A 17,798-nucleotide genomic window follows, 5' to 3' on the forward strand; every position below is an offset into this window, starting at 1 on the left:
TGGGTTTTACTCCCATAACTGTTGCATGAACACATCTTTGGCAGCAACAGCGGTTTCCTGCAACCCACTGTGAATTATTACGTACTTTGTTATCCTTTAACTTTTGTGAAACAATGCATAGTTGCTCAGGCTAAAGGCACCATAGTAAATTATTAAATAAGACGTTGGCGGAATGGAAACCCCATCCCATTCTATTTGCACCCTTGGACATCATATATATAAAAATATCCTCATTTTTGATGAAACACATGGGGTTTTTATTTGAATTGTGGAAACCATGTCACGGTCTCCACATGACTAGTCTTGGCTACCCAACCCACCACCATGTACACATTTGAGCTTTGCCAGCAGATGATTAGCTGCATTCTGGAAAAAATGGGTGCAAAAAATAAAAAGCACTCCTTTTAAATGGGTGTTATTTACATGGGTGTCATTTCATGGGTGCTTTTAAATAAGTGCCATGGCTAAAAGGGCACCCAAACAGCAACCTTGAAAAAAAGTGCATGTCCACACACTTGCCCAGGACCTCTGAAACACACTCCTCTCTCCAGGACTGTCTCACAACCATCTCCAGAAAGTCATGCCGAAAATGCTACCCATTTTCAAAAGAATCCACACATCAGAAGTGACCCAGAGACTAATACACAAGTGTATATAAACTAACTCATAGAAGAATAAAGGACAAAATCATCAAGTGTCCAGCCCATTTGATAGGAGTTTCTATATGTCTGAATGCTACCGAGACCACCTTCCCATAGGACTCTGGGCTCAGCCTCCCAAAGAGCAAGGGAACATCATTTTTTGGGTTTGCTGGGTCAATTATTATCCCTACATGACCAGAAATTTTTACCCCAACCTGTGCATATGTCTTGGGACAATGGAAGAGTAAGAGAGCAAGTTCCTGTCTTCAGCCATACCCTGATATCTAATGGAAGGAGTCTCCAAAAATCTGAATCCAAATTCTTATCAGAGAGTGGATTCACCTATCATACCAATTATATATAAAAAAATAATAAATGTGTATTTTAAAATACAGTAAATACAGTGCATCAGCATTCAAAAGTTTTCTTTCTTGCGAGAACTTTTGTGAAATTATTTTATGTGAAACATTCACAGCTATGGAAATGTGCCAATGTTTTGATCAAAATCTTTTTAACTTCAGGCACAACAGATCTGAAATCCCAGCTCACACATCAATAACGGGGTTTGGATACATCCACCTTTACACAAAACACAGGACCTGAAGGCAAAAAAAGGACCTGCTAAGCTTCTATTCCTCCCCTTTTCAAAGTCTGTTCAGCAGAGATGATACATCTCAGAACAAATGTTTCACCTTCATGTGCTCACCCTTCCAGGGATATTTTTTTCTTAAATAACACCAAGTTTAACAAAACATGACTTACAGAATTTTAAACATATTCCACAGGTAACTTTTGAAATTTAATAGGTAGCAATTACTGGCAAAAGCTCTCTAGAAGAGGAGTTCTCCTTCCTTTAATGTTTTACAGAAAGGGAACATTCCCCAAAACATTGCTGTGGGTATTTTACAGAAAGAAAAAGGCCATAAGAAACTCACTCTGCATTTTCAGCAGAGATACTCAATGACTGAAGCAGCACTGCTCCTGCAGTTCTCAATTCACTGGGAACATAGGGAGGACACACAGTATGGTCACCAGCACAACCAGAGCAGATATGGTCTTACAGCATAAAAAATTATTAGCAGCAGTGATTTCTATGCTGCTATATTATAAACTGTTCCAGTCCCTCCAAGTTTTCTCCTTTGCCCTTAAATTCATTTAGTCACACACAGCAAAACTAATTTTTTTTACAGATGAAGTCCTTAGATAATCATCTTCTCACAGTGCAGAAAGAACCATCTACCTACACCGAATGACTCAAGGGCACCACTGCGCTCTGCTATTGTACCCTTGTGTGTAGATGGCAGAAGTGGTATTGAAGGCGTTTCCCTTCTTTCCCGGATTTAACCACTGAACTAGAGGCACCCCAGAATAACATCAGTTTGCTTTATCTGGACGCTTAGTCACTCTTGCCTCATGAAATCTATATAGGTCAAACTAACCAGGTTGGGCTAATGCATGTCTCAGGAGCTACATCAAGAAAGGAATCAGTTTTACTCACCTCATTTTCTTCTTCTCTGTTGCAATCCAGCCAAGAAAACATGCAAAAGAAAACGTAAGAAGGAGGTGTAAACATCAGGCAGAAACAAGAAACGTTAACATCAGAAGTCTGGCACTGCAAACGGGACGGACCCAGGGACACAGAGAGGGTAACAACAACCCCACAAATAATCCTGCTGCAAGAGATGCCCCTACCAACGTCACCCAATGGTCAAGCAGACATACCAACCACCTCTGAAGGGGAACACAGCATAGTTTTGAAGCTCAAGAATTTCAAAGCTGAAAATTCTGCACAGACTTTGACAGAGCAAACCTTTTTTGAGCAAACTGCTGGCTTGGTGTTATCTTCTGAGGGTTTGGAAACCAGAAAGAACCTTATTTCAACAGACACTGCAGAGGTAACACAGCTATAAAAAAATCTCGAAAATGAGATGTAGGAAGCTGAATTTGGTTTTCTTTCAATTTTAGTATTTTCCTTAACAGCCCAGAAACAGTGAAAAGTATCTGTTTCTCTCATCGAGAGAAATGAAAGATAATTACAAACGCCTTACTGCTGTATGTCCTGCTATGGATCTGCAGCCCTGGCTATTTGCCATGATGCTTAAACTTAATTAATCAGTACTTTGGCAGCTAGCTGCTCAACAATGAATTAATTTGGAGCATTACCTTGATCCCAACCAAACCTGCCAATGCTGAGCCAACAGGAAAGCCCAGCTTTTCTTTGCTTCCCTAAGTTCTTAACTCCAATACCACGAAAAAAAAGTAGTTTCAAGAACACAACTACTGTTACCAATATGCCTCAACCAAGATGTCAACAGCTCATCTGTCTTTATCTGTAATTTCCTCTACTAAAAGTACAAAAGACTCTTCAGTGCTCTAACCTTGATGTTTGCACGCAGACAGCCTGTTCCCTGTCTACCTTATAGACACAGGGGAAGTTTTCAGCTGGACTTTTCCTAAATTTTATCAGCTTTTGAGCCATAGTTCAGCACTGTTGTGGTGACACAGTGAAAGATTTCTTGCAGAAAAGGTTCACAGATTTCACTTCAAGCCCCAGCTAATTGAGAAGTATCAGTTTCTGGAAAAGAAACCCAAAGCTCTCGGTTTCTGCATAACCCAGGCAGGGACCCGAGGCGGTGAGAGCACAACAGTAACCACCTATTTCTCCATTTAAGCCATCATCAACAGAGAATTAGGAGCAACCTGCTAGAAAGACCTATCACCAGCAGTAATACACTCCTGCCTCTACGAAGGCTCACGTCCAATTGATAAAGCTTATTAGTAGGCTATAAATCGTTCTTAGAGCAGCAAAAATGGTTTGTTTTCATTGAGGAAGCATAAGCCATGATTTTAAGCAAGCTGTGGAGTACACGAGGGCACATGTGTGATTTAATGGGGTTAAGCACGACATGAATTCAAAATACTGCTGATGCAGAGGTCAGAAGCCCGCTAAGAACAGCACTTTGACACAAATTAGTGCCTAAAAGGAGGTTTCATTTTTAAGATTACAGAAAGTGGAGATTTAGACTTGCAGGACAACACCATTGTTGACAGTCACAAATTTTGGGTGTTAAGTGCAAGTGTTTACAAGGGGTGAGAACAGTACTGAGGTCTAGTGCAGCCAAGACTCAACATGAGCATAGAACTCGATGCGCTTAAGGGTCTTTTCCAATCTACATGATTTTGTGGTTCTATGAAGATTTTCAAGACATCCGTAACCAGACGTGTTGTGATACAGCACAGAATAAGAACCAACAGATGGAAGCTGGTGGTCCTAAACCAAAAAGAAATAACTGTCTCCCTATACATAAGAACATAGATTTAAGCAGCTATATATTGGGAGACAGGTAATGAAGTGTAGTATTTATAATTAATAGCCTGCTGCAAGAGTAAAGTAAGTAATTCCTCTTAACAATCCATTTTTGCTCTTGTTGCTGAAACATTGCATAAAACCAGTATTAAGCTAAAATGCTGGCAAGTACACAAAGTAGAGGTCTCCAAAAACCAAAAGCTAAGAATGAAATTTTCCCTTCCAAGAGGGCATGCCCACATAACAGCAGGAATCATAGCACAATCCAGGCCAGCTCTAAGCTCAAGTCCCGCTCCAAGCTTGCAGCCACAGCAGCAGATTTCCCGGACACGACGCCAGGCTGGAAGAGCAGCCTCAGCATCTGCCACCTCGAAAGAGCTGCTCCACGAAGGCAGACAGCAGAGCACCGGCTTCCGTACAGGGGGGGTCAAAGCAGGCAAGAAAACTACAATACACTGACGGGGGAAAAAAGCTAGTTCAGATCCTTCAAAACCCAGAGAAAATCTTGCAGCAGAAATTGAGCTGCTTTACGAAATGGGTGATCTTGCTGCTCTAAAGCCACTCAGTAGTGAGACTTGCCTGCCCTTGGAGGGGGAAATGGCTAGAAATTGAGCAGCTTAAAGGGCTGCAAGTAAGAAATCAAAATATTAAAGGAGAAAACAGTTAGGAAGGCACAAAATAGAAGATGTTGCATGAATTAAACTGGTTATTTAAAATAAAATATGTAAAAATGAAGCAGATATGACATTACTGGTAATGTACCTTGTATAGTCCTAGATGCCTATATGAAGAATTTAATTTCTACTGGACAGAAAAGTATTTCTTCTCAGAGAGGGAATAGTAGTATTCTCTCTCTGCGGCGGTATTTCAGCCAGTTATGGCCAAGTGCTTTTCCTTCCTGAATTACCCCTCCATCCACAGCACAAAGTCATCCCACCTCGCTACAGGTGCCCTCACACAGGTTAGCCTTAATGAAGGAGGTAGCTGGCTTGGGTTATGGATCCCATTTCCATTTACAGCTTCTTCCTTCGCCCCAGATCAAAAAAATATAAATAGATTTCCAAAATTAGTGAACACGTTGCTGTTTGCTCAAAAACCTTTTGCCAAATTCCTCCCACACTGGGTTTGAAGTTACATAAAATCCCCACATTACAAGTCTGAGGAAGGAGCTGGCACACAGGAGACTCAGCACAACAAGAGCGTACACGAGCTGGGGATCCATCCAACTACACAACCCATAGGTTTTCCAGCAGGTTTCCAGCCCCAGAGGTTTAGAGCAATCCCACTTGTTTCCCTCCAGCTGCACCTTGCTATCTGCAGGTACATAAAAGGAAGACTGTTATTAAAATTAGCATTGAATTAATGCACTTGATGGCTCATTTCTGTGAATGTCAAGAGAAAGGGTTTGTTAAAACCCAAAATAAAACTCAAAGCAAAACTGAAGACATCTACAAAAAAGTGGTTAATAAATTAAAAAACAACAACAACAAAAACCAGGGAACTGTACCATCTTTTATTTGTCTACGGCAGCCCTGTGTATTAGTATTTAAAAAAAAAAGTCAGTCTGCCCCTTTAAATAAAATTTAAAGAACAATTTTGCCTCTCTGCCAGTTAGGTCTGATTAACTAATGACAAATATCGGTCAGGTGAGAGCAAGATGTGCCTGCACGCACCCCACAAATGCACGACTGCAACAAACAGCAACCACAGCAAGTAAATCCCAAATCCCCACACCATACAGAGGAGTTTGTATTTGCAGGAAAGGCTTTTTTAAGGCTATGGACCCACACTTCTACCAAAATCCTTTATATTTAAAACTTAAAATAAAAGCTTTCCTACTCCTGGAAACATCCCAGGTTACTTACAGGCATGTCAATAAAAAATACGGTTGTATTTTAATTCTGAGGTTCAGCAGCTCCAGCATTTCTGAGATGCTTAAACAGCTTGACTTGAATGAGACTTCTCTCCTTTTTAAGATATAATCCACACTGTAATCTGAACTATATGCAGGCTTTGCTTATGCTAAAAAAGCAAACAAACAAACACAAAAAAAGAAGCCTCAGGCTTCTGAAGTCTAAATGACAAATGCTGGTCTGCATTAAGACAAAACTTGAAGAGTCTCATCTCCTGTATGTCCTCCTCTTTTTTTTCTTTTTCATTTTCTTCTTCTTAAAAGAGAAAAACCTGGAAGCCTAAAGCTCTTTCTTATCTAAACATCTGCAAGACTAACAACCCTGCAAGCCTAAAAAGCCCCATCCTGAGCAGGCACTCAACTCACCTTGCTTTAAGCTGACAACAAGGTATTGTGCAGGCATTAGCACAGATCCATCTGAAAGCTCACCTACCTCAGCAATTACCTTTCTTTCTGAAGAAAGGAAACAAAATGCAAAACCTCAGCACTCTACAGGAGGAAATCCCAACCTCCAGACTGTTTTGCTTAGGCCAGGTTAACCAGAAATGTCCTGCCAGCGGGGGGATGCAGATGGAGTTCCATAGCTGCTCATGGATCCAACCAGCACCTAACACCACGACCTTCATCCACACCACCAGGGCTAAGCAAACCAGAAGGAAATACAAAGACCTCGGGTGAAAACTTGCAGTTCCAGCATGATCCTAAAGCCAAAAAGGAAATATCTAGGCAGATTTCATCGCTGCCTCGGCAGCGATGAAGGGCTGCACCTCTGGGCTTCTGCCGCTGCCGTGCACCAAAACACTGTGGGTGAAGTTCCCTCGCTGCTGCTCTCATTCAGCTCCTGCTACCCTCAAAACGGAATGATTCGATTAAATACTTACAGGTCTAAAGTGCTATCGCCTGCTTGGTTTATTAGTCTCTAATGCGGCCGGCTAGAGATAAAAAACATGGATAAACGTGCAGCTGTCCCTATGATTAACTGAAATACGGTGCTAAATTGCTGCAAAATCTTTTGTACAGAGCACTGTGCTTTTAACACCCAAATGTGTCCCTGCTCCCAAAAATACTGCACAACAACAGGATAATGTACAACCAGAAAAAAAAGCAGGGAAGTTAATAGACAATCCTGCTCCTTCCCCCAAACAGCTAGACAGAGGAAAGGCTAAAGCACACCCAAGAGGGAGGAGAAAAAAAAAAAAATCACTAACAGTATCAAACATCTTATTTAAACAGAAGCTTGAAACCAAGCCAAGCTCTCCAGAAAATGAGGTCAAGGTAGCTGTAAGCATATACCTGTCCCTGCAGCACATCCCCCAGATCCAGCTGTCCCATCCCCTGCTTTCCTAAATCAGCATTTGCTGGCTTATACAACATTTTCTCTGGGTTTGGAGTTGTAAAGTTTGGAGCAGGGGAAGAGACACCATTTCTCCTGTGCTGAAATATGAAAGACCAGAGAGGACTGAACACACCAGGAAAACAAGTAGCTGAATATACAAAAAATAAATACTTCTTCTTTCATTTACAAAAATTATAAGGGCTGAGTGAGTAGCATCCTGCATAGTCACAAGTATGGCAGAAACTGATTTTTCTTTTAACATAGATTCTGGGTTATTGGTGTATGGAGTCACCTGTAACCATTGGTGACCGCTCCCTCTGAATACACCCCCCTTGAAATGAACTTTATAAATCAGAAACACCCCAGACACGAGCCATTTCAACAGCAGGCATGAAGAAGATTAAGAAACTCAACTGCTGTAGCTTCTAATTCAGGCCAGCCCAGGCTCCCATTTCTCATCAGGCTGGAGGAGAGCCACTGAGAACAGATTCAAGAGGCATTACAGCACAATATGGAAAACTTATAGCGCTGTAAATTTTTACTACCAGCATTTACACTCCGTTCTCCACAGCTGGGGAAAATATAGGCTAAAAAAAAAACCAAAACGGCATGAGGTAAAATGCCTGTTCTTTGCCAGCTTCTGCCCAAGCTATGAATTAAGCCCTGGGTCTGGCGGAGCCTGTGCAGACCCCTCCCGGGGCAGGTCCACCCAGCAGCGATCAAACCCTAAAGAGAAGGGGAAGAAATAAAGGGGGAAAGGGATGATTTCTGAAAACAATCTGCTTTTGCTGCTGCTCCTCTTGCAAAGGAAAATGGGTCAGAGAAAACAGACATTGGTAGGAGCACGTGAAAAGCCACAGGTTGAGGGTTTGAGGGATTTTTTTGGCCAAAGCTTCATTTACTGACTATTTAGCTATCTGTGTGTTAATAACATTAGCGTTTTAGAGAAGCTAGGATCTTCTGCTTCAGGAAGAAGACCTGGTTAAGAAGAAAACAATTTCCAGTGGTCTCCAGTCTTTTGTTCCAATAAAAGCATCACAGGACCCTGCTCCTTCCCCAACACTGCCCGGGAATTCCCAAACTCATCACCATGCACACAGCTCCTGCTCTCCCCTTTCTGCTCAGTGCCAGGGCCCGTCTAAAGAAGAAATTAAGTTTGAAATCGTGACAGCAATCATCATAAGCAATACTGTTCCCATGGCAGCCGGGCAAGGGATTTACCAACAGAGCACCAACACAGAGAGGGAAAGGACGTGGACAGACTTGGGGGCTGGGACGGGACGGAAGAGCAACAGTGCCAAAAAGAGAGGGCATAAATCCACAGCTTAACTCAAAACCATGGCTTCTGGCTCAGTACCATGGGAGCATCGGTCCTTGGAAAGCTTCCTCCTCCTCTGGGAGCAGGGAAGGAGAGATTTCATCAGCAGCTTTTAGAGTTAGCATCCTCCCACCAAAAAAATTTAAATGGGATCACTTTTCAGGTAAACCCTGCCTCAAAATCACCTCCTTTTGACAGGATCAGGCACAAATAGCACGAAAGAAAATGTTTCACATATACAAACTGCATTTTCCCTACCTGATGCAATTAACTCCTAAAATGCATGCACTCCCCTGAGCCATCTGTCTGTCCAGGGCTGCAGTTGCCCCTGGGGAAAGATGAGGCTGGATCTAACACAAACGCAGTTTATCACCTCCAACTTCTCACCTCCAGCACGCAGGCAGGGGAAGATGTAGGATAGTTTGACATCGCTCTCCCCCCCCCCCACCGTGGGGTACCACCCGCAGGATGGACGGACAGGAGTTGCACAAACCCCAAAATCCGCATTAAAAGCAACAGTCCACGGCAGCTTTACAAACAGGCGTAGGGCACTCCCGGCCTCAGAGCACACCGCCGCTTGCAGCATGCAAGGCAAGGTCATTATTTCACTAATCATTTTCACCACTTCATTCAACGATTTCTAACAATTGAAAAGGCTGAAATGAAAACCTGCTTCCTACAGCCAGGGTTCGGCCAGTCTTAAAAGCTCGGGGTTGGTTCCTAGCTCTGCAACAGCCCATGTGTGACCCTGAACAAGTCACTAAGGTGGTTATCCCCATTCCCAATTTTTTTTTTATGTCGTCCCCCCCCCCGCCCCGTCCCACCTTTAATTATTTCCAGTTTCTTCAGGCTACAGACATTTTTACAGATCTACATACAGTGTTTGCAGCAGCAAGGCCGTAACGCTGGTTTAAGCAGAGGCACCACCATGGTACAACCATACAACAAGGCATTTCTCCTACCAGCACAAAACCACTTTTAGGACTAAACTGGTGCTACACATCCCAGCTACCCCCACAGCACATCCTGGGGGATACCGACCCTGCAAGCCAGAATTGCTTACCACCACGAGAAGCAGCAAATATCTTCTAACGCTCTGCTGCAGATTTATACCCTCCGAGTTCATTAACAAAAGGAGAGAAAGCAATTGCCAGCCTTCTGCAAAATTCCCTCTCACGTACGGCGTCTGCCTTCGTAACCCAGCAGGAATGGTCACGTTTGACTCGACTGCCGTGGCACAGCATGTGCAGGCACTGCCAGGTTAGATGCTGGTAACATTTCTAGGCTCAGAGGGAAAAGGAATTACTGGAATTAGTAGAAAGAAACAGTTTGGTTTTTTAATTTTGCTAAAATCCCACCCCATGCACTCACCGGGCTGCACAGAAAAAGTTCAGCATGTGCTGAACTAAACTGCTCTAATTAAGTTAAAAGATGTTCGATACCAGGAAAAGTTTCAAGATTTAAATCCTGCTGAAAAGCAAGTGGCTACACCCAGCTTCCAAGCAATACCAACACTTCTCTAAAGCACTTCCCTGCAGCAACAGGGGAGGCAGAGGAAGGTGAGGAACCTGAATTTTTTAAAAAAAATAATAATCAGAAATATCTAAGCTGACTTACGATCATTAGGGCCAGTGACCAGCACAGGGCTTCACTCTTGGCAGAGAAGTCCACCGCATATCTGCTGGCCACGCAGAGACTTTGAGGCTTCATCTGACCTGAGCAATGGCTCTGGGGAATTAGGTCTGTGTGCTAAACAGGGGGGGGGAAAAACCAACAAACCCACAAGGCAGAAAGGCAATGCTCCTCCCTCAGGGGGCAGGCACAAGGCCGGGAAGGACCCCCCACTCCCTGGGCAGCCCCCTGGCTCCCAGGCAACCCTCAGGCTACATCACATCTGCATTTCCAGACTGGGTAAAACTAGGGGGGTTTCTACCCCTCCTTCGCCTCCCTGGCCCATCAGTGAGACCAGATCTTCAGCAGGTATCATCATCCCTTGCATGAGCGAGCAAATTCCTAACCTGACCTTATCAAGGCATCACCAAGCCTGCACGACAAATACCTGCCCTGGCACTGCAGGTCACCTTTGTCTCCTAAAATGCCTTGTAAATACAGATTTCTCTCTGTTTCGGACTGCAGGTTGGGCTTGCAGAAGGCTACTTGCTTCAGCAGAAGGCTAACCACACCGGTGGCCCCGCTGATGCGAGACGGGGAGGTCTCCCAAGAGCCTGGTGTCAACTGGGGAGGTGGAAACATCTGCATTGCCTACGCTGGAATGCAGTCAGATGCGTGCCACCCGCAACGCCTGGTGTGGAGATGTGTCACCTTAGCGGTCCCCAGCATCCCCTTCTCCCCAAAACAGAAAGCAGGCAGGAGCAGTCCTGTCACCTGCATCCCGAGCAGGAGAGGTTCTCAAAAACACATCCCACAAGCTTCACACGCAGGTAAAAACATTAAATTTTAGTGTACTTTTTCACCTTGAGTCATCATAGCAAGGTTACCTTATAATTCATAGACACGCATATAACACCAAACACTCCCATAATTCACCATACTGAAGTCTCCATTCACAAAATGTCCCGTCCTTACCCCAAACTCACCCCAAGTTTAACAAGAAGACACTTTCCAATAATCAGGTGTCCCTAAATTCAGACTTCAAAGGGCAGAAACTGCAACCTGCACCATGCGCCCTGAAAAACTTTGTCTCGGTGCAGTAAATAAAATGCTGCAACGCCCCAGCCAAGCTTAAGGTTGCTGCTTTAACATAAAATCCTTAACGTATTTATTTCTTACGCAATTATAGATGAAGTTTAATCTTCTATTACAAAACCTGCCAGGCAGGTTAAGTCAGCAGTGGGAGACATCTTGGGAGCCGCTCTCAATTCAATAAAAGAAAATAAACCCAAGCTCCCTGCAACACCAACTCCTGGAGAATTGAGTGCTTTAAATCAAACTATTTTAGTGAGATTAAACCCAGCCTAACACGGCAAGAAGAAATGAGAGCTAATGAGTGAAAACCTGCACCCGGCTATCGCTGTGCAACATCGCAGCCGGTTGCTGTGGCAATGCTAAACACAAGGTGATACCAGGCAGGGAAATTAGTGTAGGAGCAGATAAATTCAACTCCCTTCATCCCCCTTTATACCAGAAATTTGCAATAAAAGTGCAAGTTGGGAACGGGCTGTGCAAACAAACTCCAAGCACTAGGCTCTTGAGTTTTTTTCTGTTGGACATCAATGCTACAGAAGGCTGCAAATGATAAAAATAATTGTTTTCTGCTAACTCAGAATGACACGCTTTTTATTTCTAGCTGCAAAACCTCCGCTGATGCATTTCAAATAGGAAGGCAATAATGCAATTACAACGAGATGCTGTGGAAATTGTAAAATCTTTGAGCAATGGTGGGTAAAGCCAGCAGGAATCCGCATTTGGTCCTGAAAACAGTGCTTCAGGTAAGAGTATTGCTCAGGCTCCAGCTCCTTCTCCAGATCCAGCCCAACACCTCTTCCTCCCACACCAGTATTTCAGGTCAAATTTTGACTCCTGGCCCTCATTTCTCTTGAGTTTCAGATCCTGCTCTACATCAGCCCCCAGGCTCCCAGGGAGATGCTCTGGGGGATGATAGCCTCTGGAATGGATCCCAAAAGGCTGAAGCTCACTGGAAAGGGGCAGCTGCAGGGATGGATCATTTTTATGGAAGTTTACAAAAAAAAAAAAAAAAAAGAGAGAGAGAGAAAATTCAGGAAAAAAGCCAAGGGGAAAACAACCCACACCTTTTTCAGCAAGTGTCCTACCAAACCTACAAAAACCAGAGCCACACTTTGACTTTCTCAAGACTTTTTCTCAATGAATCCTACCAGCTCTGGCAAGGAAAAATGAAAACAAAGTGTAGCCTGGGATGATGTAAAATGGAAAAAGCATCACCGCTCCTGACGGCCCTGCCTGCGGGGTTACGTGGCTGTGCCGACACAGGTGTCAAACCACCAACAGTGATCAGATCCTTTGGACAGCAGCATTTCAGCTCCTAATCGCTTCCTGTGGCACCGAGAAAGTTGCACCAAAGCAGATTGCACAGTTCCACTGGTACACCACAGCTCGTCTCATTAACAAATCTAAATAATCACCTAAATAATAAAATGTAGCCAGTCTATTAATTGGGCAAACATTAATATGTTTGCCAAATACATATGGCAAACATATTAATTTTTCTTTAAGTTTCTGTGTCTATTACAGACACAAAAATAGGTGTTTATAAATCTTCTCTCCCTGTCTAAATATACACACAAACAAATTATATTTAGAATTACGTCAACAGATTTCTAACACAGGGCATTGAAGGAAGGCTGTCACCTATCCACTTTAAACCCACTTTGAGCCATTGCAAGAAAAATATTAAATTGCAGAGGGGAAATTAGAAACAATTAAGTCAAGAGAACCATCTGAAAGCCTTCTCTTTTCAAAAACCAGGGATTTCTCTGCCTCTTTTCCGAGCGATCAACAAACCGTAGTATTTAGGAAAGCTGAGTTTATATATTGGCTGCTCTTGAATATTAAGTGTGGAGTGTGTAATTACCTGTGCACGTGTCCAGGTGACTAAAGGTAAATGGAACAACTTGGAACTCAAAATATATAGCGTGGGTAGCCTACAGCGGCTAAATTTCCTCATTTTTGAGAAACCCAACTGCTCAAGCACACCCTCCCAGGGAGGCATCCCGAGGCCACAACTTTCCCTGTCCTATTCACACACATAATTCCTTCTTTAATCACTCCACCACCGATCCACAGATCTAAAACACTGAAAACCAAAGGAGAAAAGTGTTCTCAGAACACTCACACACAGCCAGCCCCTGGAAAAATGCACCGTTTTCGTATTTATAGGCATCTCAGTTGGCAGAAACCACAGGCACCTCAACTGCTCAAAGCCAAAATGTGGACCTTTTCCCCGCCACACGTTTTTTAATCTCCTCTGAAGCTAAACACTGCAGATCTACCCTGCCTTTGCTGCACGCCGCGTTTCTGAACCACAAGCAGATGGAAAAGGAGGCTGCACAAGAATCCAGGGCAGAAGGACAAGCCAAGAGGTCCTCCTCCCTCAAAACCCAACAATGATAAGAAGACCCAAACTTGGGTACCAAAAAAACAGGGAGAAGAAGACTTCTCCAAGAGCAAAGCTACAAACCTCAGGCTTTGTTTTTAAGAGAACTGGGCGACGGTACCAAAACGTGCTGGGGATGGAGCAGGAAAAAGGCAAGAGAAGAGCGGAAAGGGCAGCGCTGCATGGCATCCACATCTCCTTCCTGGAGATAAACGACCTCATTTAATTCAGCTCTGCTGCAAGCAACCAGCCTCAGAAAGTTTGGATCCAGCTGGGAATTGTCCTAAGATGACATCGAAAATAACAAACCCAAGTGAGAAATTTGTCTGATAGCTTACTGGCCAGCCAGGCAAGCAGGTGAAGGTCTCCTCTCACGACCAAGACAAATTCGGATGTATAAAGAGAATTTTCTTTAAATAAACTGACTTTTCAGAGACACTAAGGCTTAAGCTTAGGGAGCTGAAAAACCCTAAGGTACACTCAGGCAGCAAGAGCCAAGTTTCTCCCTTACCACTCACGATTTTGCACCCCATGGGACCATCATTAGTCTCAATAAAGGGGAGAAGCGTTCAAAGGGAAATGTATGTGTAAAACTGAGCCTTTCCCGTCCATTAGCATCTCCCCAATGGATCACAACATACTTGAGGAGTCAAATTTGGGTATTTAACCACAGCACATTGGCCGGGAGCTTCTGCCTTGTGCCAAGGGCATCAATGTTACCAATCATTTTCCCCAGACAAAAGCAGAAAATAAGAATCCAGCTGCCCATGGGAAGCAAAAAATAATCAAGTCCGAAAGTGACACGAACACTGAACCGCCCATGAGTCTCCACAGCTGCAGCACACATTAAAAAAACACCTGTAGTAATAGCCACAACCAAAAGCCTGAAGTTTTAGACTGTTTGAATCCATATCAAGTCACATTACAAAATCAACAGGGTGTTCAAATGTACCAGCCCTAAACCTGGACCCCACCAAACCACCCACGCGTACCACCAAGCCCCACCAGCATCACCAGCCTGTGGAGATGCAGGACAGTAGGAAGACCATCTTCCCCCAAAATAGAGCTAAATTCAAGTTGGGGAGGTCCTCCTTCAGCAGAGCGCAGAACAGCAGATAAATATATTTCAGCCCTATGGTGTGCAAGGGAACCAGCTGCAGCACCTTCGGTTTCCATGATAATGCGCAGACGTGAGCTAAAGAAATCCTCGGGACTCTCAAACATCCATCACGCCCCGTGCAACGATCCCACCAACATGTCACTTGTTTTAGAGGGTCCTCCACACTCACTACGCAGCAGCTGGGGACAATCTCGGTGTCTTCTCGAAGGAAGCGCTCACTCATCCCAGGTTTGGCTCGATCAGCTGCACCACTACAGCTCTAGTAACAGCACAAAGAGATGAAATTTCTTCTGCTTGCAGGCTATGATACAAACATCCACCAAGTAGGTCCAGTTCGACGTTGGGCAGCTCTACAGAGAAGCTGCAGACCTCACACGGAGCTTGGTGGCGGCTCTGAGCTCAGGGCCTCAGGCTGACCCCAATTTCAGCACCCAAAGAGGTGAGGCGAGCTGGTTTTGCTGGACGCTGAAGTTCTCAAGAACCTGAGCTCTGGCTGCCGAGTGGTATGCAAAGAGCGACCAACCAGGCAAAAGCCAGCCGGAGTTTCTTTGCTAATAGGAAAATTCTGGTAAACGCCATCAGCACGTACTCAGGTCGCAGGTAGTTCAGCTCCCCAACTCAATATCCCATCTCCTACAGCCAGTGCAGAGCTCAATCTCAGCAACGACGCCCCATCGTTGGAAGTGTTCAAGGTCAAGCTGGACGGGGCTTTGAGCAACCTCATCTAGCGGAAGACGTCCCTGCCCATGGGTTGGACTGGATGATCTTTAAACGTCCCTTCCAACCCAAACCATTCTGTGAATAATTCCCATAAAAAATAAGGCCGATTTACCAGGCTCCGCTTGCATCACCAGGCTGCAACCAGCGCTCTCCCAAGCCCCCACATCTTGCAGCAGCACAACTCCAACGCTACATGCTACAAAATCAACTCCTCCAAAAAACAAACAGTGCACATCCCTCTTCGTCGCACCCCGCAGCGGGTACAGGACAGGGGAAAGCCACCATCTCCAGCAGCAGCAAACATCCTGCAGCCATCACGGTTTGTTTTTAATTGCCCTCTCCACCGCAGCAGCCAACTACACTTTGGAAATACCCAACCAGTTCCTGGGACGTGCTGTATGGTGCATTTGTGATATCGCGACATTCGAGAACAGGGAAGGAGACAATGAACCACAAGGTACCCTGGCCTCTGAAGAAAACCATCGCTGAGCTACTGCAAATAATCATTTTCTCGAGTTAAAAGCACACACACTGGGAAGAACACATCCTAAATAAGACACACCACTAACAAAGCAGCGAACGTGACTCAGATGCCAGGCTTCAAGGCAGGCACGGGGAAACAAGGCTCCCAAAAACATGTGAACACCTCCTGACAGCTTTCAGAGTCCCAACCAGGAACGCGCTCCCCAAGAAAATCCCAAAGTCAGAGCAATAAATTAGTGTTTCTTTTTAAAAGTCATTACAGAAACCGCTCTGGCTTCTTTCAAGAGCCCAGGTTTGCGACACTCGAGATTGTTTCAGACAACAAGCGGCAGCATGATATAACCCATACGCTTTTAACCGCCAAGCTCAGTGCGACGCCTGGTTTGACACCAAATGCCACGTGCCACCCCAGCCCCCGGGGACAGGATCCCTTGCACTCTAAACTAAAAAGGTGAAATACCTAAATTAGGCTAAAACTTTTTGGACGGATAGTAGTCATTTGAACCCAGAGGGTTGCTCAGGATGGGACCGTCGCTCCCCGCTGGGGTTAAGCTCACATAAATCAGGTGCAGGGCTTGCTCCAGGCTCTCCAGTCCTGGGAGAAAGGCAGGAGTCACATCTAGCAAAAAACAACCGGGTTCAAAATGAAATCCTCCGTCTCTCACTAATTTCAGAAGGTTCGGCCGCAGGCATCGTCTCAGCTGAAACGGATCCTCAGCTGCTCCAGGTGGGCACAGACAGAACTCGCAGCATTCACTCAAGAAAGGTTTGCTCTGTTGTCCTTGCTCAAAACATGCCATTTTTAGCTTTGCCTCCAATCCAGCCATTGCCCAGAGGTGTTCTACACGCCAGGTGTCTGCCTCCTTCCACCCCAGAGCCGGACGCACGTCAGGGATGCCGCACGCGCAAAGTTTAGGAAGCACCCGAATCCTTCGCAAAGGAAGTCTAAAAATGTAAAAATAGCGTTCAGAACCAACAAGAAAGGGGCGGGGGGAGAAACCCCACGGCTACCACCAGGAACCGAATGCCTTGCTTAGAAGAACTGATAAAGCCAGCGGCCCTGGCGTGATGTCGCAGGGGGGGTTAGTGAAAATCCCCAGCGGAGAGGAGAACCAGAGTTCACCGGCCATTAGGCCGCTCTCCCCCTTTTGCCTGGTTCCTTCCTCCTGTCAGAAAATGGGGTCAGGGCAGGGGCCGAGCCGGTGGGGCTGCTGGAGGGAGGATGGAAGGGGTGAAATAAAGCCAGCACTCCGTAACTCCTCCGCACACCGGGAGGGGAAAAAAAAAAAAAAAAAAAAAAAAAAAAATCATAGTAAATAAGGTGCGGAAAAATGGCCCCCCGGGGAGGCCGGGACACGTCCGCACTTGCCGCCCGGCCTCCCTCCGCGGGGCGGGCGGTACCGCGCAGCCCCGCCGGGCCGGGGGCCTGGGCCCCGCCGCCCCCAGGGTAGGGTTAAGGCCCTCGCCACCCCAGGGCCCGGGCCGCCGGCAGCGCCCGCCCCCCCCCCCCCCCCCCCCCCCACCGCTCCACCCCCACCGCCGCGCCGCCCGGCCTCCACCCGCCGGCGCCCGGCGGCGGCGCTCACGCAAGGCCGGGGATGCGCGGCCTACCCCAGCCGGCCGCCGCGCCGCGCCGGGCCCCGGAGAAGGTAGGGAAGGGGCAGCGGCGGCGGCGGCGCCCCGGCTCCCACACCCACCACCACCATCACCACCACCGCCGCCCTTCCCCCGGTCCCGGCGGCTCCCCGCAGGGGAGGGCGGCCCGGCGCGGCTCGGCCGGGCCCGGCAAGGCCTTAGGCCGCGGCGGCGGCGGCGGCGGCGGGGGGGGGGGTAGCGGCGGTGGCGGCCGCCGGCGCGGCCCGCGCTTAC

The 17,798-nt window shown here is 46.1% G+C and overlaps 1 protein-coding gene across 3 annotated transcripts in view; it reads right to left on the reverse strand.

The window, feature by feature from the left end:
* SETD2 (SET domain containing 2, histone lysine methyltransferase) overlaps positions 1 to 17,798 on the reverse strand; it is a 69,410-nt gene that overhangs the window by 51,341 nt on the left and 271 nt on the right. Inside the window, exon 2 of one of the 3 annotated variants that reach the window (XM_049799271.1) lies at positions 2,140 to 2,155. In XM_049799271.1, coding sequence (XP_049655228.1) covers positions 2,140 to 2,155 — 16 coding nt within the window. Of the gene's footprint in view, positions 1 to 2,139; positions 4,460 to 17,798 lie in introns of those variants that run through there. The other 2 variants (XM_049799270.1, XM_049799272.1) reach the window with 2 other exon arrangements.

Source organism: Accipiter gentilis, chromosome 4 (assembly GCF_929443795.1).
Source record: "Accipiter gentilis chromosome 4, bAccGen1.1, whole genome shotgun sequence".
Classification (NCBI taxonomy): Eukaryota; Metazoa; Chordata; class Aves; order Accipitriformes; family Accipitridae; genus Astur; species Astur gentilis.